At 37.9% G+C, this 24,010-nt stretch overlaps 1 protein-coding gene across 2 annotated transcripts in view; it reads left to right on the forward strand.

Annotated features, from left to right (window-relative positions):
- ADAM10 (ADAM metallopeptidase domain 10) overlaps window positions 1–24,010 on the forward strand; it is a 165,509-nt gene that overhangs the window by 100,870 nt on the left and 40,629 nt on the right. For both annotated transcript variants that reach the window (XM_064267488.1, XM_064267489.1), the window contains exons 5-8: window positions 5,896–5,996; window positions 12,596–12,745; window positions 16,328–16,420; window positions 18,410–18,593. In XM_064267488.1, coding sequence (XP_064123558.1) covers window positions 5,896–5,996; window positions 12,596–12,745; window positions 16,328–16,420; window positions 18,410–18,593 — 528 coding nt within the window. The remainder of the gene's footprint in view (window positions 1–5,895; window positions 5,997–12,595; window positions 12,746–16,327; window positions 16,421–18,409; window positions 18,594–24,010) is intronic.

Consider the following 24,010-nt stretch of genomic DNA (forward strand, 5'->3'; position numbering starts at 1 on the left):
CAGACGATAGCTTAATTTGATACAAGCATTTATATAAAACATGAGATCTAATTGTTAGAGAGAAGATATACACAGAAGTGACTAATAATACCAAGTAGGAAACGCTTTGTACCACGGAAGAGGTCAAGGTCGAGTCTTTACAATTTCAGGAAAACTCCACTTGGAGGAATTGAATTGGCCAGAGGAAATAGTATTCGATCTAGAGACTGAAAGATGAGTAGAATTTAGAGATTATAAAGTATTTCCCTCCAGCACTGTGCAAGGAGAGATGTTTTCCCACTTTCCTGGCAATCTGGGACTTCTTCACAGTGTGTCCATCCACAGAAATCTTGAGGGTTGTCTCAAAACCTCTCACTGCCTTGATCCCCAGCTTTTGTGGCTGTATTTCTTTCCTTGCATTTGTGACTTCTTGGTTCCCGGGTCTTGGCTCATTTACTCTGGTCTATAGGATCAGTCCTAATTTCCTTCTGGGGAAGCAGTACGAAGTCAGATCTTACTGTTTCCCTCACTCTGAGTTTTTGCCCTAGGTCTAATAATCTCTTGGCTTCCCTTTGTTCTAAGACTTTGCAGTTTGTGCATCTCTTGTGATTATTGGGGTGATTTCTCGTTCCGCCCAGTTCTTCCTTTTGTCCATATGTAAGAACACCTCTCTAAGGTAAAAACAAGTCTCTTGTGTCTGTGTGTAATTTTTCATGCTAATTAGGAAACAGGGCGCCAACCCAGTTTCATCTGTCTCTACTGTAACCACTGTTCGTAGCTTGTATTAAACCATTACCTTTTATAAGATCACCACCAGAGTAAATCATACATATCTTTTGAGGTTGTTCCTTTGCCAGATAAAGATAGTATCATTTTTTAAATTATGAGACAAACAACTAAAAATATAAACAGAGTAATGTAACTTACATTGACCATACCATTGAGATTCAACAAATGTTGACAAGTTTACATTTAACTTCATATTTTTTAAAGAAATGTTATACATACAGTGAAATAGAAACCATCTCAAAAAATGAATGTTGTTGTTAGCTGCCATTGAGTTGGCTCCTGATTCATGGTAGCCCCATGCACAAAGGAATGAAATGCTGCTGGTCATGCATCATCCCCCTGATTGGCTTCAGATCAGACCTTTGTGATCTGTAGGTTTTCATGGCTGATTTTTTAAAGTAAACCTCCAGGCCTTTCTTCCTAGTCCATTTTAGTCTAGGAGCTCTTCTGAAACCTGTTCAGCATCATAATATCATGCTAACCACCGCTGACAGACGGTGGCTTAACCCTGAGGTATAGTGTCTGGGAATTGAACCCACATCCCCCACATGGAAGGCTAGAATTCTACCACTGAACCAACAATGCCCTCTTCCAAAAACGGATAAAAAAATATAGCACAGATTAAATGTAGTAGGTCAGGGCCCATCATGACTGGCCCTATATATGTTTTCATCCTTTTTTCCTGCCAGTCCTTTTTTTTTTAACCTGAAGTTCTTATAATAATGATCTACTTCGATTTTCCTGAACACTCACTTTTTCAAAGAATTTGTTGAAATGCCTTTCCTCAGTTTGTCTACCTTATACATTTATGCATACATCATTCAAGTCTCAAACCTTAATTTGTCAAACTGCCTCAATTTCCTAAGGCAGACTTAGCCATGTTATTTTTGAAGCTTTCACTGAACTTGTATATTTCTGACACAGCAGTGATCCTGTGGTACTGTCTGTAAATTAACTCTGAACACTTTAAAAGGAAGAGGAAATATCTTTTTGATTTTGTATCCTGGGCTCTGTGCCTGATCTTCAGCAGACATTCAGGAAGTATTTGGATGAATGGATTAATAGTGTAAAGAAAAAAAAAAAAAAGAATGGATTAATAGTGTAAAGAAAGAAAGAAAAAAAAAAAAAAAGGGGAAGGTATAAATGAAGCATGTGGGCTACAGGTCTCATCTGACCTGATCTGAATTGACATACAGCTTGGTTGTCACAACCATGCCACTTTTCCCGTTTTCCAGATATTTACAGGTAGTCATCAGCTACATGTGACAATTTAAAAGAAATAAAATTTATTTCCTCCGTAGCATGCCACAGGTTAGTGGCTTTTGTGTTGGACAGCGCAAACACAGAACGTTTCTGTCACTGGGCAGCACAGCTTTAAATCAAGTAATCCCCTTTTTGAAGAGTTGGTGGCTAATGTATACATATTTTTTCCACTTTTTAAAACACCTCTCTGACACAAATACACACACACAAAACTCGAAACCAAACCTGTTGCCATCAAGGCGATTATAACTCATAGTGACCTACGGAATAGAGTAGAACTGCCCGATAGGTTTTAAAGGCTGTGATCTTAACAGAAGCAGACTGCCACACCTTTCTCCCAGGGAGTTGCTCTGGGTCTAAACTGCCAATCTTAAGGTTAGCAGCTGAGTACTTAACTACTGCATCACCAGGGCTCCTTACACACACACACACGCTCTCTCCAAATCTACTAAAAGGTAGAAGAATTAAAAAACTTGGCATATTACTCTATAAAAACTTTCCAGCCTCTGTGGTGTATTCTGATTAAAATGTATATATGTTGAATTGTTTCATATTTCTACTTTGCCAAAGTCAACCTTTGAAACAGTTAAAAGATAAATACATCAGATTTTTTTGTCACTCCACATTTCGGGTTTTTTTCCTCCACTTCAAAATAATTTGAAATTGTTTTTATTTTACAGGTATTGTGATCTTTTAGTCCTAATTTTATTTTGAAAAATTTCAGACCTCCATGAAAGTTAAAATAATTGCACTATAAACACTTATATATCCTTCCCTTAGATTTACCAGTTTTTTAATGTTTTGCAATGCCTCCTCTCTACACTTTTTTGGAAACCATTTGAAAGTAAGTTATAGACATCATGGAAGTTCACTGCTAAATACAGGTAGTCCCCGAATTACGACGTATTGGAGTTACAATGAACCACACTTATGACTGTTCTTTTTTTGTGTGTGTTTTTGTACATCTTGTCGTTAGTAAATTATACTGTATACAATGTTGCAGCATGAAATTTGCTGATTTTAGCATTAGCATTCACAGATGTTCAGTTTTATGATTTACTGTTCAAAACACTGCCATATAGATTCACTTTTCTAAACTAAGGGGCTTCAGTTGCTTGATAACATGGACCCAAATGCTGATCACGTTGCTAAAGTCGACAGGCAGATTCAGGAAGCGGTGAGATGTTACTGTGAAATACATGAAGAAAAAAAGATAAGGACCATACAGAGAATTTTTATTAATTATCTGACTAGAAACACCATCTCCATTCCCAGGGATAACCTAGATGATCTAGAACCTTCCACAAGTGTAGTTACTATTGCAACTGACAAAATGGCAGTGTCGTCTAAACCTTCTTTGAAAGAGTACATTTTTATGATTTGTGTACTTTTTTAATGTATGTATTAAAATATGTTTAAGTTTATATGTAGTGTTTCCAACCCCCCAGAATAAATAAAGATCGGATTTATAAAGATACTGAAAAGGCAGTAATAATGAAAACTAAAAAAAAAAAAACCAAGGTATTTGACTTACATCAGAACCAACTTAGGACTGAGTCATTGGAACAGACCCTGTTGTAAGTTGGGGACTACCTGTAGTTTGACACATAACTCCTAATAATTTTTACGTTTTCCTAAATAGCTATAATAATGTTTCAGGCCGCTAAAAATTAACATTAATTTATTACTATCATAGTCTGTAATCATAGTCCTAAAAATACCTATTTATATTTAGTATTTATGTCTCTTTTTGTGTCTTATTTTATACCAGACTTCCTCATCCCCAGTTCTCTACCTTTTCTGCTTTTTAACATCATTGCCTGTTTCTCAAGAGTCTAGGTTAGTGACTTATAGAATGTCCCACATTCTGGACATGTGTGATTGTTTACTCATGACTAGATTCAGTTTAAACATGATTTGGCAAGGATCCTGAGTCAGTGAAGCTGGGTATTTCTTACTGCATCACAACAGGTGGCACGTAGTGTCAGGTGGTTCTGCTGGTGGTAATGCTAAGTTTGACCACTTGGTAAATGGGTAGATGAAGTGGTAATCACTAGATCTCTTTGGTGGAAAGGTAAATTTTTACTTTATAGTTAATGTGTAATCTCTGGGCCGATACTTTCAGAGACTCTGTATGTCCTGTTCCCATACAACTTTTACCTGATGGTTTTAGCACCTGCTGATGATTCTTGCCTAAATCAGTTTATACATTTGGGGCTGCAAAACGGCAGTTTTTAATTCTGTCCTTTCTCTCATGTTTATTGGTTAGAATTTCATAGCCATTGCAATCTTGACCTCTGATAAAAACTAATTTAAAGTTTAAAGCAGAGTTGTTATGTCAATGTAGGTAGGTTGTCCATAACCCCTACCTTCTACCTGCTAGTTTAAATTTGTATTATAGTATTTAACTAGTATTTCCAATGAAGTAGTCCACTGGTGTCCCCACTTTAGGTTCTAGATTTTCTTTTTCTATTTTTTAATCTTTATTTTTATTGTGTTTTCGATGAAGGCTTACAGAACAAACTAGTTTCTCATTAAACAGTTAGTATGCATATTTTATGACATTGGCTAACAACCCCACGACATACCAACACTCTCCCTTCTCAGCCTTGGGTTCACTGTTACTACCTTTCCTGTTCCCACCTGCCTTCTTGTCCTTGCCCCTGGGCTAGTGTGCCCCTTTAGTCTCATTCTGTTTTATAGACCTGTCTAATCCTTGACTGAAGGGTGAACCTCAGTAATGACTTCATTACTGAGCTGATAGCGTGTCCAGGGGCCATACTCTCAGAGTTTCTGTAGTCTCTGTCAGGCTAGCAAGTCTGGTCTTTCTTTTTGAGTTAGAATTTTGTTCTATATTTTTCTCCAGCTCTTTCCAGGACCCCGTATTGTGATCCCTGTCAGAACAGTCAGTGGTGGTACCTGGGTACCATCTAGTTGTACTGGACTCAGTCTGGTGGAGGCCATGGTAGATGTGGTCCATTCATCAGTTCTAGATTTTCTTAAGAAACTACTGGTAGTGTTTCTAATTCTGAGTATTCCATTTATAACCTAGTTAGGGATTTTTCCTTGCTTTCCTCCTCTCTCATGTCTTGGCATCTTATCGTGAAGCGTTCCATAGTTGTGATTACTAGAATGAATTATAAAATGTTTATGGAATAAGGAGGATCTTAGCAAGGGAGAAGTGCATACAACTTTGAAAGAGTGGAATAAACTTTTAAATGATCAATTTGAACTGTTATTTGGAAATTTGACCAATTTAGGTATGGATAAATTAATCACTGTTTAATTATGAAGGGAAAACAAATAATGACAAAATAGCTAGCGGTTTCTAAAACATTCACTTGAAAAAATTTCAGCTCAGTCTGTTTTTACCATGCCATGAAGCATGTTTCTAGATCACTTTTCCTTAAGGCCAGTTGGTATTTATTGATGGAATTCAAGCCAAATATAATATTATATTGTCCTATCTGTAGTTCAGATTGAGGGGGGGTTGTACATTTGCAGTGTAGGAAATTTAATATGTCTGAAGGGAAAGCTGTAAGTTAACAAATGAAGTAAATTGCTGATTTAAGAATTTTAGATATAAAAATATATCTAAAGTGGGAAAGGTTGGGTAGATTAAGAATAAAGAATGATTATTTTTCTCTTTTAGAATTTACAAATCATGCACGTGACAAACAGCTAGAGATTTTTACTGAGGAAGAACTTAGAAACCTGCGAGATTTTAAAACTAGAATACCTGTCCTGTGGATGCTCAATAGCATTAATGGCTTTAATTAATTATGAAAATTAATTTATCATTTATAAGATAAGTGGTAACATTGAAACACGTGACAATAATGACATTCCTTCTTTGTATTTTAGACTATCCCCATAAATATGGTCCAAAAGGGGGCTGTGCAGATCATTCCGTGTTTGAAAGGATGAGGAAATACCAGATGACTGGTGTAGAGGAAGTGACACCGGTAAGGATTTTAAGGCTGGCTTACATTTAAGAAATGGAAATGAATTTGGGCATGTATTCCTGCATTTAAAAATATATGTTCTAGAATTTCTGAAGGATTTGTACCACTGTAGGAAGATGCATGTATTTTTAATTCTCAGAGAGGCCAGGTGACTTGCTTATAATAAAGAGTGGTGCTGACAATTAAATACAAATCTGCATGACGTAGAAAACATTAATTACATGTCCTCAATATACTCTGCCTTATTTGTTTTATCGTAAAAGAAAAAAATTCAGTCTGAACTTGTTTTATATAAATACCTGTATTAATAAAAGATTAGGGTGACCAGCTTGCCCTGGTTTGCCTGGGCCTTCCACAGTTTTAACTCTGATGGTCCCGTGTGCCTGGGCCAACCGGAATGGTTGGTTACCCTAATAAAAATCACTGTGCTTTTGATATATAAATTGTAATTTTTTATTACTGTTTGTTCTTTTATTCAGTTTTTGGTTACCCTAATAAAAATCACTGTGCTTTTGATATATTAATTGTAATTTTTTATTACTGTTTGTTCTTTTTTTCAGTTTTTGTTTGCCTTTTCTTTAGTCATAGGTGACAAGTTTATAGTATTCAAAACATAAATTCAAATTTTTTTTCTTTAATGATAAAACATTTATCATATATTTTGGGCATCCTTTTTTCTAAATTTAGTAGGATGGAATAATATTTCTTGAGTCATGCAGATTTTTATTTAAATCTGTTTCTTGATCTGCAGAATAGCTTAAACAGTTCTATTTCAGGTGGATCTTTTGAGTATTAAGTGAGGTTTTATTCTTGCATTCATTGAACAGATGTTTTTTGATCTTCTAAAATAGTTTAAACAGAGAAGAAAATATTCTTTGATGGTTACGAGAGGAGGGAGAGAGGGAGGGTAGGAGAGAGGTTTTCACTAATTAGATAGTAGATAAGAACTACTTTAGGTGACAGGAAAGACAACACAATACAGGCAAGGTCAGCACAACTGGACTAAACCAATAGCAAAGAAGTTTCCTGAATAAACTGAATGCATCGAAGGCCAGCGTGGCAGGGGTTTGGGGACCATGGTTTCAGGGGACATCTAAGTCAATTGGCATGATAAAATCTATTAAGAAAACATTCTGCATCCCACTTTGGAAAGGGGCATCTGGGGTCTTGAATGCTAGCAAGCAGCCGTCTAAGATGCATCAATTGGTCTCAACCCACCTGGATAGAAAGAGTATGAATGAAGAGCACCAGGGACACAAGGTAATTATGAGCCCAAGAGGCTCACATAAACCAGAGACTACATCAGCCTGAGACCAGTAGAACTAGATGGTGCCTGGCCATAACCGATGACTGCCCTGACAGGGAATACAACAGAGAATCCCTGATGGAGCAGGAGAGCAGTGGGATGCAGACCCCAAATTCTTGTAAAAAGACCAGACTTAATGGTCTGACCGAGACTAGAAGGACCTCGGTGGTCTTGGCCCCAGACCTTCTGTTGGTCCAGGACAGGAACCATTTATTCCCAAAGCCAACTCTTCAGACATGGATTAGACTGGACAATGGGTTGGAGAGGGATGCTGGTGAGGAGTGAGCTTCTTGAATCAGGTGGACACTTAAGACTATGTTGGCATCTCCTGCCTGGAGGGGAGATGAGAGGGTAGAGGGGGTTGGAAGCAAAATGGACATGAAAAAGGAGAATAGAGGGAGGGAGCGGGCTGTCTCATTAGGGGGAGAGTAACTGGGAGTATGTAGCAAGGTGTATATAAGTTTTTGTGTGAGAGACTGACTTGACTTGCAAACTTTCACTTAAAGCACAATAAAAATAAAAAAACAATGTTTATTGATCTGCCATATGTTAGAGACTCTGGTAGGTTTTGGACATACTGTGAGATTAAGGTGAAAGCTTGTCCTCAGAAAGGTCATAGTTTAATTGGAGACACAGATAAACAATATAGAGTAGAAAGAGATATAAAAGGATTAAGTATAGAGTGATACTTTACGTGGAAGCAGAATGGCTGACCTAACCTTGCAATTATTTGAGGACAAGCATCAGAAGCTACAAGAACAAGCAGGAGTTAGGTTGGCTGTGAAGAGGTAGAAAGAATATTCCAAGCAGGAGTAACAGTACATACAAAGCTCAGAGAAATAGGCTAGTCAGGAATCTTTAGCTTGGAGAGAGGCGTGGGATGTGCCAGACTAGAGACTGGGAGACTAATTTGAAGTTGTTGTGGTTATTCAGCTGAGAAGTGATAGTGGTGGTGTTGATAGAATAAGACTACAGATTGCTAGATATAATAAGAGTGTTTAGCAGGGTGTCTAGCTATAACAATATATGAAAGTAGATTGTATTTCTTTATACCAGCAACAGACTACCAGAAATGTAATGAAAGCAGGCACAGGGTCCCCTTGAGGCTTAGCTGAATACCAAGCTGTGCATGCATAGGGTGATATTCTACAAGAAAACTACCAGAGAAAGGAAAACTGCTGGCGAGTTAATGAACTGAATAACTATCAGGAATTATACTTGGGAGATACCCCATGCCATGCTAGGAGCAGGGCTAATCTGCCCTTGGAGTAAAGGCTACTCCAGACCTGCCCTAACTAAGGTGAAAAACAAGCTTCAAAAGGATCAAAGTAATTTTCAAGTAAATTAGCTGCCTGTCAGAACAAAGCTTAGTAATACTTGTTAACAACAACAAAAAACCCAAACCTGTTGCCGTCAAGTTGATTCTGACTGATAGTGACCCTATAGGACAGAGTAGAGCTGCCTCATAGGGTTTCCAGGGAACACGTGGCATATTCGAACTGCTGACCTTTTGGTTAGCAGCCGTAGTTCTTTAACTACTATGCCACCGGGGACACAAAATCTAGATACTCAACAATATAACATTCACAATGTCCAACATTCAAAAAACATTACTGGATGATAAGAAGCTGAAAAAGTGATCCATAATCAGTAGAAAATCCAGCTGGCAGAAACGAAACCTAAACTACAGACATTAACAGACAAGAACTTTAAAATGACTACAATTAATCTGTTCAAAGAATGAAAGAAAAACATGAATACAGAGGAGATAATAGAAATGATAACCAAATGGAACTTCTAGAGCTGAAAAATATATTATCTGAATTAAAAAACTCACTGGATGGGCTTAAGAACAAATTAGTCACTGCAGAAGACAATATGAATAAACATGAAGAAAGGACAATAAAATAATAGAAATTATCCAGATTGAAGCCCAGAGAGAGAATAATTGGAGTCCAGGGGGAAGGAGTTACAGAAAGATATTTGAAAAAATAATACCCCCACCCCAGTTTTTCAGATATGAGGAAATATTTCAATCCGTGGTCTGAGAAGCTCAATGAAACCCAAGCAGGATAAAGACAAAGTATACCAAGGCATATTATAATCAAATTATTGGAAACCAATGATAAAGGGAAAATCATAAAAAAAAAAAAAAACAAAGAAAAGAAGATAATTTACATGCAGAGAAACAAAGATGAGAATAACTGCTGGCTCTTATCACACAGTACAAATTAGAAGACATATTCCCGCTTCCACTGAGTTGATTCTAACTCATAGTGACCCTGTAGGAGAGTATTGAGCTGCCCCATAGGGTTTCCAAGGAGCAGCTGGTGGATTTGAACTGCCAGCCTTTTGGTTAGCAGTCAAGCTCTTAAACACTGCTCCACCAGGGCTCCAGGAGACATCTTTAAAGTATTTTAAGAAAATGTGTCAGCCTAGGATTCTACATTTTGTGAAATAATTTTCAAAAATGAGAGCAAATTAAAGCCCTTTTGTAGGCAAACAAAAGCTGAGAGAATTTGTCTTTAGGCAATCTAAATTGCAAGAAATGTTACAGAAAGTTCTTTAGGTAGAAGAAAAAGGGTAACAGAAGGAAATTCAAATCTATACAAAGGAGTGGAGAACCTAAAATAGTAAATATGTAGCTAAATATAAAAAATCTTTTTCATTTTAAAATTTCTTTACAATATTATTGCTTAAATCAAAATTAATAACTGGGTACAGTGGGATTCCTAAAATACAAAGAAGCAGAAGTATCGCACTAGAACAAAGGACAAGAGGAAGAAGGAGGTATAGTGCTGTAAGTTTCTTATGCATTAAGTGATATAATTTGGGCAGGAAGCCTGCAATACATAAAAGATGCATATTGTAAAACCTAAAGCAGGGGTCAGAAAACTTTGGCCTGTGGGTCAGCTGCCTGTTTTGTAAAGCTTTATTGGAGCACAACCATGCCTGCTCATTTATGTGTTGTCTTTGGCTAATTTCATGCTACAATGACAGAATTGAGTAATTGCAACAGAGATCATGTGACCCACAAGTCTAAATATTTACTATCAATGCACTTTAAAAAAACTTTCCAGGAATGTCTCCTGCCTTTGAGCAATATCTGAAAAAGCTAAAAGAGGTATGGTAAACAGGTCAATAAAGGAAATAAAATATAATTAAAAATACTTAGTTAACTCAAAGAAGGCAGGAAAAGAAAAAAAAAAGGAACAAAAAACAGGTGGGACAGATAGAAGATTAAAAACTAGGATATATTAAGTTTAAATCTCGCCATATCAGTGGTTATATTAAATGTAAATAGATTAAACATCTTAATTAAAAAGCTTAGATAGAGTGATTAAAAAAGCAAGACCAATTTTTTCTAAAAGAAATGAAATTTAAAGGTTAAAAGTAAAAGATGGCATAACATACCATAAACATACTAATCATAAGAATGTTGGTGTGATGATAATACGGGTATATTTCAGTTCATGGAATATTATCAGATGAAAAGGGACATTTCATAATGATAAAATTATCACTTCATCAAAAAGAAATAATAATCCTAGCTGGTAGTTAATACTGCAGTTAATAGAGTTATGGATATGTGAAAGAAAACTGACAGAACTGAAAGGAGGAAATGGAAAAATCTACAAGTTATAGTTGGAGAGCACTCTCATTTCTGAGTAACTGTCAGAGCTGATAGAAAATCAGTATCACTGTCAACCAACTTAACCTTATTGATAATTATAGATCATGCCACTTCACAATAACACATTCTTTTCAAATACACATAGAACGTTTGCTAACATATGCTCGTTCATAAAGTAAGTCTCAGTAAATTTAAAAGGATTGAAATTATACAGTTTAAGTTCCTAGATTCCCAAGGGAATTAGAAATCAGTAACAGCACATCTGGGAAACCCCCAAATATTTTAAATTTAAATAATACAATTAGAAATAGTTTTGAATGTAATAATAACAAAAACACAACATAATAAAATTTGTGAGATTTAGCTAAAGCAGTGCTTAGAGGAAAATTGAAAGCTGTATGTGATCATATTAGAAAAAGAAAGATCTGGAAATCAATAATGCAAGCATCCACTTTAAAAAGCTAGACAAGGAAGTACAAATTAAACCCTAAGTATGTAGAAGGAATAAAGCAACAGGTGAGAACTGGTATCAGTGAAATGGAAAACGAACAGTAGAGAAAATCAATTGAAAAGATAATGTAATCGATAACTTCTATCTAACTGATGAAGAACTAAAGAGAAAATGCACAAATTAGCAATATTAGTAATGAAAGAGGGGGTATTAATAGTTTACGTGAATATTTTGAACACCTTGAGCCAGTGAATTCAACAACAATACAGATATCAAGGAAAACTCCAAGCTCAGATACAGCTTCAACTGTTTAATTATATCAAATATTTAAGAGATAATACCAGTCTTACCCAAAGTACTTAAGTCTTAATACATTTTTTTTAGGCCAGCATCACCTTGATTACAAGATGTGAGGTAAGGGACCTAGTTTTACTCTAAAGTAAGGTGGCTTTTTGTCCCTGGCTCCAGAGAAATAACGCTTGGAGTAATTGGAGTAACTTGAACTGGGACTTCCAGGCCAAATCTGAGGGTTTTGTGCTGGCAAGTGAGATCAGCTAGCCTGAGGAGGTATGATTTAGCCTATCCTGCAGGACTGGCCAATAAAAACTGTGAGGACTAAGGCGCTCAGAGAGCTTCCTGGTTGTGGAGAAGGGAGGGTGCCGGGCCCTCTCTGAGAACCGGTAGCTCCGCATTGGGAACCTTCCCAGGCCTGACCTGTGCATCTCTTCCTTATGATGATCCTTTTATTATACTGAAAGGTATGTCGTGAAAATGCTTAAAAGTAAAGGAATTGCTTAAATAATAAATGACCTATGCAGTAGAATATTATAAGACTGAAAGTGATGTTCATGAAGAATTTTTAATGACATAGGGAAATACCTTTGGTATTATGAAATAAAGAAAAATAACAGATTTTTTAAATAATACTTATTCTTAACTATAAGGAACCCTGGTGGTGCAGTGGTTAAGCCCTAGGCCGCTAACCTAAAGGTCAGCAGTCCAAATCCACCAGCCATTCCATGGGAGAAAGGTGTGGCAGTCTGCTTCTGTAAAGATTTACAGCCTTGGAAACCCTGTGGGCAGTTCTACCTTGTTCTGTAGGGTTGCTATGAGTTGGAATCAACTCAATGACAGTGGGTATTCTTAACTATAGAAAATTACAATAATGAAGTATCCTAATTACCAGAAATCACTCTTTTGCCTTATAGATGTCTCAAACAGAACATGCTGCTAATGGTCCAGAACTCCTGAGAAAAAAACGTACAACTTCAGCTGAAAGAAATACTTGCCAACTTTTTATTCAGACTGATCATCTGTTCTTTAAATATTATGGAACACGAGAAGCTGTGATTGCCCAGGTATTTATAATTTTGCTATTATTTTAGGAGTTCTCATATTAACTATGTAATTTCCCCTAAAAATTAAAGTTAGTGCATGTCTCTTTTGGGGCTCAGACTGTTTTTCTTTTAATCTCAGCTCCAACAAATTAATAAGGAGCCCTGGTTATGCAATGGTTAAGCACTCTGCTGCTACCTGAAAGGTTGGTGGTTTGAACCCACCAGGGGCTCAATGGGAGAAAAGACCTGACAATCTGCCCCTGTAAAGATTACAGCCTAGTAAGTCCTATGGGGCAGTTCTACTCTGTCCTAATAGGGTTACTTTGGGTTGGAATGGAGTGGACAACACACAACAGCAACAAGCTTGTAGGGATCTTCTCTGTTGTGTTCACAGCTATAGTCCCGTGATTGAGGAAACAGTTTTTTTTTTTTTTTTTTTTGATTGTGTTTTATGTGCAAGTTAACAGTGCAAATTCATTTTTCATTCAAAAATTTATATATAAATTGTTTTGTGACATTGGTTGCCATCCCCGCAATGTGTCAGCCCTTTCTGCCTTTCCACCCAGGTTCCCTGTGTCCATTTGTTCAGTTTTCCTGTCTCTTTCTGCCTTCTCGTCTCTGCTTTTGGGCAGGTGTTGCCCATTTGGTCTCGTGTACTTGACTGAACTAAAAAACATGTTCCTCATGTGTGTTATTGTTCGTTTTATAGGCCTGTCTAATCTTTGGCTAAGAGATGACTTCGAGAGTGGTTTCAGTTTTGAGTTAGCAGGGTGTTCGGGGGTTTCTCTAGTCTCTGTCAGACCAGTAAGTCTGATCTTTTTTTTGTGAATTTGAATTTTGTTATACATTTTTCTCCTGCTCTCTCCGGGATCCTCTGTTATGATCCCTGTCAGAGCAGTTGGTGGTGGTAGTTAGGCATTGTCTAGTTCTTCTGGGCTCAGGCCGGTGGAGGCTGTGGTTCATGTGGTCCGTTAGTCCTTTGGGCTAATGTTTTCCTTGTGTCTTTGGTTTTCTTTATTCTCCTTTGGCCCTAATATGTTGGAACTAATAGATGTAGATTGCCGTTCGCAAGCTTTTAAGACCCCAGCTGCTACTCACAAAAGTAAGGATGTGGACCATTTTCTTTATGAACTGTGTTATGCCAGTTGACCTAGATGTCCCCCAAGACCATGGTCCTCAGCCCTCAGCCTCAGTAACTTGGTCCTTCAGTGTGTTTGGATATGTACAGGAAGCTTCTATGGTTTTGCCTTGGTCATATTGTGTTGAGTTCCCTTATATTGTGTGTTGTCTTTCTCTTCACCAAAGTTAACACTCCTTAACTATCTAGTTAGTGATTTCCCCTCCACATTGCTCCCCTCCCTCATAACCATGAAAGATTTGGGTTTTTTCCTGCATGTAAGCTTTTTAGTAGGTTTTTATAATACTGGTTTCATACAGTATTTGTCCTTTTTTGATTGACTTATTTTACTTAGCCTAATGCCCTCCAGATTCATCCATGTTTTGAGGATTCATCATCGTTCTTTATTGTTGTGTAGTATTCTGTCGTGTGTGTGTATACTGTAATTTGTTTATCCATTCATCTGTTGATGGGCACTTAGGTTGTTTCTATCTTTTTGCTTTTGTGAGTAATGCTGCAGTGAACGTGGGTGTGCATATGTCTATTCATGTGACAGTTCTTATTTCTGTAGGATATATTCCTATGAGTGGGATTGTTAGATCCTGTGGTATTTCTATTTCTAACCTTTTAGGGAGGTGCCATTTCATTTTCCATAGTGGTTGTACCATTTTTACGTTCCCGCCAGCAGTCCAGTCTCCCCGCAGTTTCTTCAACATTTGTTATTTTCTGTTTGTTTTTTTTTAATTTGTGCCAGTAATGTTGGGGTAAGATGGTATTTCATGGTAGCTTTGATTTGAGTTTCTCTTAATGGCTAATGATCATGAGCATTTTTTTTTTTTAATAACTTTTATTAAGCTTCAAGTGAACGTTTACAAATCCAATCAGTCTGTCACATATAAGTTTACATACATCTCACTCCCTACTCCCACTTGCTCTCCCCCTCTTGAGTCAGCCCTTTCAGTCTCTCCTTTCTTGACAATTTTGCCGGCTTCCCTCTCTCTCTAACCTCCCATCCCCCCTCCAGACAATAGTTGCCAACACAATCTCAAGTGTCCACCTGATATAATTAGCTCACTCTTCATCAGCGTCTCTCTCCCACCCGCTGACCAGTCCCTTTCATTTCTGATGAGTTGTCTTCGGGGATGGTTCCTGTCCTGTGTCAACTGAAGGTCTGGGGAGCATGGCCGCCGGGATTCCTCCAGTCTCAGTCAGACCGTTAAGTTTGGTCTTTTTATGAGAATTTGGGGTCTGTATCCCACTGATCTCCTGCTCCCTCAGGGGTCCTCTGCTGTGCTCCCTGTCAGGGCAGTCATCGATTGTGGCCGGGCACCAACTAGTTCTTCTGGTCTCAGGATGATGTAGGTCTCTGGTTCATGTAGCCCTTTCTGTCTCTTGGGCTCTTAGTTGTCGTGTGGCCTTGGTGTTCTTCATTTTCCTTTGCTCCAGGTGGGTTGAGACCAATTGCTGCATCTTAGATGGCTGCTTGTTAGCATTTAAGACCCCAGAGGCCACATTTCAAAGTGGGATGCAGAATGATTTCATAATAGAATTATTTTGCCAATTGACTTAGAAGTCCCCGCAAACCAAGTTCCCCAGACCCCCGCCCTTGCTCCGCTGACCTTTGAAGCATTCATTTTATCCCGGAAACTTCTTTGCTTTTGGTCCAGTCCAATTGATCATGAGCATTTTTTCATGTGTCTGTTAGCTGTCTGAATGTCATCTTTGGTAAAGTGTCTGTTATATCCTTTGCCCATTTTTTAATTGGATTATTTGCCTTTTTGTTATTGAGGTGTTAAAATATTCTGCAGATTTTAGAGATTAGACCCTTGGCAGATGTGTTGTAGCCAAAGATTTTTTCCCAGTCAGTAAGTTCTCTTTTTATTCTTTTGGTGAAGTCTTTTGATGAGCATAGTGTTTAATTTTTAAGAGCTCCCTGTTATCTTCTGGTGTTTGTGCCTTGTTAATTATGGCTTGTATTCTATTTATGCCATGTATTAGGGCCCCTAGTATTGTCCCTGTTTTTTCTTTGATGATCTTTATTGATGATTTTATATTTAGGTCTTTGATCCATTTTGAATGTTTTTGTATATGGTGTGAGGTATGGATCCTATTTCTTTCCTTTTTTTTTACAGATAGACATCCAGTATTCCCAACAGCATTTATTAAAATGACTGCCTTTTACCCATTTAATGGGCTTTGGTCCTTTGTCAATGATCAGGTGGATAGATGAGGAAGCAGCTTTATATGATTGAAGCAAGAATGTGTGTTTGTTCAGAGAAGAGGCTGGAAAAGGCACAAAATTTCTCTCCTCACTCCCAGTTTACTAATACTTTTCATCCTTCCATTCAGTATATGATGTGGACATTTTAAAATTTGAATATGGTGAAACATGAATAGTTAATTCTTGATTTAGGAGATGGAAATTTACAATCTTATTTGCATTTCAGCATTGTCTCTAAAATGTTCTTCTCTCTTTCAATCAATAGATATCCAGTCATGTTAAAGCGATTGATACAATTTACCAGAGTACAGACTTCTCTGGAATCCGCAACATCAGATTCATGGTGAAACGAATAAGAGTAAGGAACTTTGATAGTTAAGAATATTGAAAAAGAAAAAGCAGTAAGGACCATGTTTATAAAAAGAAAAATACTTGCTTTTTATTTCATCTTCATGCATTAGTTTAAATGAGTTTTTTCAGTATGTATAGCTTTTATGAATCTGAATATATAAGCCAGATATTCTGCCTGAGTTTAAAAATAATTATCCTTTTACAAGAGTATCTGCCATAGGGTTTCTTTATATTTATGCTCTCCTATTTTCCTTAAAATATAGTTGACTAGATTAAAAAATGTCTGTACAAGAGTTTTTTAGTACATATGTATACCGTATTTAATAATAGAGGTGTAGGTGGTCCTTACTTTAGAAGTAGAATAATTGAATCTTAAATTGGATTGTGTAAAGGAGAAATATGGTTTGTAGGTATACAGTATAAGAACTGTTCACAATCAGTTGCTTTCATGTGTTCTGAGAACAATGGAAACTCTTAGATGAGCAGCTAAAAGTGATAAGTGGTGTAAGTATGGCTATTTAGTAGGCAGAGCAATAAATTGCCAAGCAGTGAAAAGTAGAGAACACTTTGACAAATTTTAACGAAACGTTAGTAAAATGATTTGCATTGTGAAGAGATGCATGCATATAGATGGATAATCATTGTTTCCAGGCTTCTACCTGAGGTGATACTTTATCTGTGGAAAAATTTTCATGACCCATTAAATAATTAAAAATTTATATGGTGTCAGCAAATATTTAAATATTAATTGTCCTGTTTTTAACTAAAATTTGGATGCCATTTTCCATTTGTAGCCAATATTACAGAAATATCAGGGCATTCCATTTCTATATTTAGTCGGAGAAAGCCACCTAAGCATGGGCCATGTGTAATAGAGATGGTGTTTGCTTTTGGATTATTCATGTTAGATGACCATATCTGATTGTTTGTGGTTAACGTTAATGGATAAACCACGTGTTCTGAGATCTGTCCTCAGGCAGTTGCCCTGACCTTCAGTGTTGTTTTCACCATCCGGCTTCTGAGCTCCTTGGTTTTACTGGTGGGTATGGATTCTAAAAAGACCTGTAGTTCTCATGTGTCAATCGTTATACCGTCCACTTCTACCAACATTTTCAGTAGACTGATGTTAGCCTTCTAGTGATAGCACTGACTTTGATGCATTATTCCTTTACCCTCTATCAGCAATCTTGTTTGTAATTTCCAGGCTTACCCGGGGAAAGCAAAATTGTTCTAGGGCTCCAAAGCATAGCCAGGGGCCTCTGAAAGGAGGCAATGGCTAATAAATGAAAACTTTTGTCTAGTAGAAGTATGGTATCAGAAGAGATTACTCTTCAGATTATAAAGAAGAAAAGTGCACCAGGAGTATAATAAAGGAAACGTTCTGGAGGACCTTATCTTGAAATAGTAAGAGAAATGAATTGGCAGTAGAAAGAAAATAAAGTTCTCGCCCACATGCAGGGGGAAAAACATTGAACTTGAGGTTAGCTGGCCTTGACTCATGTCACTGGATAAAGGCAAAGAGAGCCAGGACAATGACTTGTCTGCTAAACTGACAATCTTGGATTTGATATCTATTTTATGTTCTAGTAATTAGCTAAAATACGTGGTTTTGTATCTATCTTGTCACCATATATAGGAGATTAATATTAGAGGGACTTGCTTGGGTGATTAAGTTTCAGAAACTCTACTTTATTAGAGGTTTTGAAAGCTGAACTTGTTCTTTCTTCACAAGTATTCAGTATTCAGGAATCTGGTGAACACTTGCCCAGAAACTTAATATCTTCAATTTTAATCCTTCCACCTCTCCTTTTTTCTTTTGCCTTCTGTTATCAGCTCAGGGGTGGGGGCAGTGGGAACAACCCTAGAGGCTTTCATTCAGGCCTGATTTCCCTTGGACCATGGCCATATTGTTCATTGAAGGCAGAAGGAGGCAAGCAGAGACCTACTCTAAGGCTCTCTAGATATTAACTGTCTTAATTACTGTTTTGGATTTTAGATCAATTCAACTATTGATGAGAAGGACTCTACAAATCCTTTCCGATTCCCAAATATTGGTGTGGAGAAGTTTCTGGAATTGAATTCTGAGCAGAATCATGATGACTACTGTTTGGCCTACGTCTTCACAGACCGCGATTTCGACGATGGTGTTCTTGGTCTGGCTTGGGTTGGAGCACCTTCAGGTAGTTCGTCTATTGTCGCACCTTAACACTTGAAACAAAAAGGAATTTTCAGGGCAGATTGAACTTATTGGAGAAAGCGATGAGTTAGGGAGGATTCATAAGCATAACGTGAATGGCAAAATAGATGACGCAGCTTTTATTTTGAAATCAGTGGAGACAGGCTGGCTGTCTGCTTCTAAAAGGTCACAGCCTTGAAAACCCTGTGGAGCAGTCCTGCTCTGCACCGATGGGATTGCCGTGAGTGTGAATTGACTCATCCGCAGCTGATAACAACTAATGGAGATATCCTTGTACTGGGCACATTCAGTAGGTGAAATAATTTTATGGGAGAAACGAGTGGTATTTATTTCTGAAATCAAAAGCAACACTTAATTTTTTAAATAAAAATAATTAAATATTCGTTCAAAGTAGGGAAGTCTTAGAGTCGAAAGGAGTCCTGGTGGCACAGTGCTTAAGAACTTGGCTGCTAATCAGGAGGTTGGCAGTTCAGATCCACCAGCCGGTCCTTGGAAACCCTATGGGGCAGTTCTACTCTGTCCTACAGCGTCGCTGTGAGTCGACAATGACTCGACGGCAACAGGTTTGGTTTTTTTTTCTTTTTTAGAATCAAAAGGGGAAAATTATGATCATGCCTCTGTTTTGTAGTGAGTTAAAGAGCAGAAAAGTCCTGGTCAGGAGCAGCAGGTGGAAAGGAAGGAAAGCCTGCCAATTTCTAGCCTTTATTTTCACAAACGGGAAGGAAGCGTAGCCTGAGAAGAAATGTAGGCAGGAAACCTCAGTCCCCCACCCTGCTGAGGTCTCGCCTTTAGCTATGAGAGCTACTGTCCTTGAAAAAGTTGGGGTAAGATAATCCCTTCCCCATTACAGGGTGGAGTGAGTCTGTTTATAGTATAACTTAAGTAGATCAGAGAAATACAGTTTATTAATAGAAAAACAAAAAAATCAGTTGCTGTCAAGTTAGTTTCAACTCATGGTGATCCCATGTGTTGCAGATTAGAACTGTGCTCCATAGAATTGTGCTTCATAGGGTTTTCAAGGCTGTGACCTTCTGGAAACAGATCACCAGGCCTGTCTTCCGAGGTGCCTCTGGGTGGGTTTAAACCTCCAGCTTTTCTGTTAGTAGTTCAGCACTTAACTGTTTGCGCTACCCAGGGTCTCTATTATTTGAAAGAGAAGTGGAACGGATCCCAAACTCTGGGTATAATTTTGCCATATAGACTTTGATCGGTAGCCTATCATTTTCTGAGATATACAGCAACTTTTCCTTCTTCTGATGCTTCATTTCTATTTTTTAAGGCTGACAAGCTTTCCTTTTACCATTCTTGTTAGTTTATTCTTTGATTTGTTTTACATATTTTAAAATCCTAAGTAGTACTGTATTTTATCTATTTTCTTGCCTTTTTTTTAAGCCAGCAGTGAATATCACTTTACAATTTCAAAAGCTGCTTTTGTTTTTCTTTCCGTGTTTTAACGTGGACTCAGTTTCATGGTGCCATTAAGATGCAGGTTTATGTCTAGGACTGCACGTCATAGTGCAGTGTTTTTGGAGACTTGTCCTTTATGATAATCTGTGCGGCTTTTGTATGACTTGTACTGTCAGCAGATTGTATGGCTCTCCCTTTCCTGAAACCTTTTTTCCTGCTTGAATAGTTGAATTATTTTATCACACAATTTGATTCTTTCTCCCTATTCATTAGTAAGTACTGTAAAACTCAGAACTTCATTTGCTTTTCTTTGTGTACTATCCATTAGTATAAAAACAAAAAAAATCCGTTTCTGTCAAGTTGATTCTGACTCATAACAGCCCTATAGGACAAAGTAGAACTGCCCCATAGAGTTTCCAAGGAGCAGCTGGTGGATTTGAACTGCTGACTTTTTGGTTAGCAGCTGAACTGTTAATCACTACACCACCAGGGTTTCCATCCATTAGGGGTTGTCAAAGTGTGGACCACAGACTGGCGGCATCAGCATCACATAGGACCTTGTTAGAAACATAAGTTCAAGGGCCCCACCCAGGGCTACTGCATCAGAAACTCTTGAGGTAGGACCCAACAATTTTTGTTTGAACAACCCCTCCTATACATACTAAAGTTTGAGAATCACTGCATAAATATTTTTGGCTCTGAAAAAGCCTGCTTACAAAATTTCTCCTGGCCAAGTGATTGAATGATCTCAAACTAAAACCTTCCTGTTGTTGTGCATTTTCAACACTTGACTATTGTTTTTTTAAGGGTGTAGTGTTCCATTAGTATGGCACAATTGTCACAATTAGTCAACCAGCATAGGTACATTGTTATGAGCTGGAGTCCATATTTTATTCTCATTGTTTTAGGTTTTATCTAATGTTCTTTTTCTGTTCCAGAATCCAGCCAGGATACCACGTGACATTTGGTTGTCATGTCTCCTTAGTCTCCTCTCCTCTGACAGTTTCTCAGACTTTCCTTGTGTTTGATGACCTTGATAGTTTTGAGGAATACCAATCGGATACATTATAGGATGCCCCTCTATTGGAATTTGTCAGATGGTTTTCTGATGATTAGGCTGGGGTCATTGGTTCTTGGGACACTTAATTTTTTATTGGTTTGTGATACTTCTACAACCACTGTGCTGCTCATTTATCGAAGAGGTGATAGAGTTCTGATGGACAAGTTACTTGGGGTTTTGTCCTTGAGTTTGTCATGAGAATGATGCAGGATGTATTCTGTACACTTCATTCGCAAAGATACGACATGTAACGCCTAAAACTATAAATAGAACTTGTCATCCACCTTCTATCCGCATTTTTCTTCCATATTTCAATCCCTCCCCCTTTCCTTCAGGCATCTAATATCCTGTTCCTTTACTTCCTGTTAAACTCTCAACTCCAGCCCTTAAAAGCCTTTTTCTGGGGGTGGGGGGGTGATGGTGGTGCAGGCAGGTGCCAAAGTGGGAAAGAGAAAGGATTTTCATTCCTTTGGCCCAACTTTTTCTCGTATTGGGTACCTGCCTAAGCATAACATTGGCAGCTTTTTTCTTCACATCGTTTTGTCCTTAGGCTAGCTGAACTGAGTTTTATATTTGACTTAACATTTTCTCTTTTACCAGGAGCGTTGTGTGTTTGGTCTCCTTGATTCTTTCAGTATTACCCTTAGGAGGTAGGTGTTATTACCTCCATTCTACAGATGAGGAAACTTGGATTCAGAAATTTTGTGACCAACCCAGTATGACACAGCTAGAGGTGGGACAGAATCTGGAATCCAGATCTTTTGACTCAAGATTTGGTGCATTTGATGGTTACTTTATTAGGTACTATATTCTGTAACAGGAGCCCTGGTGGCGCAGTGGTTAAAGCACTCAGCTGTTAACCAAAAGGTCAGTGGTTTGAACGCACTAGCTGCTCCTGCAGGAGAAGGATGTGGCAGTCTGCTTCTGTAGATTTACAGCCTTGAAAACTCTATGGGGCAGTTCTCCTCTGTCCTGTGGGGTTGCTATGAGTCAGAATCAACTTGAGGGCAGTGGGTTTGGGGTTTTTTTTGGTTTATATCCTGTAATATTCTGGTCTTCTCTTTCTAAGACATTTCTAATAAGAAGTTGGAATGTTTCCTGCTTCTTGGTAGAAGTTTTATGTTGTTGGAATCCATTTCCTTCATTCTTAAGGTACGAGTTAAGAAAAAGTACTACTCTATAATTTTTAGACATCATTTAGGGTGATTGCCCTGGTGTAACAGGAAGAGCCCTGGACTGGGAACCGGGAAGCTGTATTCTTGTCTGTCCCGCCTCCATAGGTTTAGGTAAACCATTTTGCTTCTGTTTTCTTATATGCAGAATGAAGTGTTAGAACAGGCCCCTAAGGACTCTGTTAGTAGTAGTATTGTGTGGTTTGTATAGTACTTAAAGGTCAGGAAAGTGTATGAACACATTATTTATTTTCCTGAAAGAATCTCATACTCCCACCCTTGTTCCTCCCCAACACACACACACACACACACACTTTTTGTATTTCAGAGGGCTCAGAGCCCTTGAGAAATAAGGTGTTTTTTTTTTTTTTTTTTAACATCGTAATTTCTTTTGTCTTCGAGACTGTTTCTGCCTATAGGTCTTAATAATACTTGCTATTATCTTGTTCTTTTTAAATAGCACTTCATAGCTGATTTATTCGGCTTGTGATCTGTTACTGTTTCCTAATCTTTTTTTTCATTTTTACTTGGCTTAATTAATCTTTGTCCTGCTCTATTGTATTATTTGGCTTAATTTCATTTTATTCTGCGGATATTTCACTACTCAAGTGTGGTAGAGATGAGGTTGTACCATTCTTATGTTAAATTTCACAGAGTAGATTTTTAGCCATAGTCCTATTCACTGACTCAGCTGAACTGGGAGAAGTAGTGAAGGTTGAAACATTTGACTAATAGGTTTCTTGTCTTTTAGTCTGTTTTTTACACTATTTGTAAACAAATTTGTTCTTACTTAATACCATCTTGTAACTGGGTGCTGCCTTGGGTTTCCTTAGTGAGGAAACAGCACCTCCTGCCCCACCAGAATGCCACATATGTTAGTTGTCATGTCATGTACAGCCAGCCAGTGAACTTCCCCGCTTGGAGGTTCCCATTTAAAGTTATGCAGGGCCCTAGAAGTGAGCTAATAAATAAGGGGCCTGGTTTCCAAGAAAAAGGCAGTCTTAAATATGAAACATAAACATTATGAAGTCTTCTTTATACAGGCACAGGTCTGTGTTAAGCAGGAGACCTCTCATTGAGTTCTTAACAGAGTAAATTCCTTAAGTTAGACAGTCCCTTTGTTCTACTTCATTTGCTGAACCTTCTACTACCCCTTCTGAGGGACTGTTTATGTGGTTTACTAAGGTACATTCTAAAAAAAACTAAAAAAAATAGTTTTTTTTTTTTATTCTGCTCATGTATTTAGTGTTATCCGTTAACTTGATGGACATAGTCTCAGGTTAGCCAGATCCTTGAGTAAGGCTGGGTCAGAAACTTATCATCTCCATAGTTAACTCTGAACCAGTCACCATTCCTCTAACTGTGAAGAACATTTTTGAGACATTTCATTTGGTAGGAACAGTCTCTTCTGTTTTTCTTAGTTTAGAACGTTCACGATTTGAGAGTATATGAACTCAACACAGGATCCTCAAGGTAACCCACAAATAAAACCCCCCAAAACCAAACCCACTGCCATCAAGTCGATTCCGATTCATAGTGACCCTATGGGACGGAGTAGAACCGCCCCATACCCACAGCCTATGGAATTCTTAACAGTCGTTTCAGGGTCAGCTTTCAGGACTAGGAGATTTACATCATTAGAATACTACAGCAGGACACTCAACTGTTGGCATGTTTTGAGGTCTGCATTGCCCGTTGCAGCCTGTTTACCATCTCTCGTCCCTGCTCGTTCCATGTGAGTACTGCTCTCCAGACGTGAAA

Source organism: Loxodonta africana, chromosome 13 (genome assembly GCF_030014295.1).
Source record: "Loxodonta africana isolate mLoxAfr1 chromosome 13, mLoxAfr1.hap2, whole genome shotgun sequence".
Classification (NCBI taxonomy): domain Eukaryota; kingdom Metazoa; phylum Chordata; class Mammalia; order Proboscidea; family Elephantidae; genus Loxodonta; species Loxodonta africana.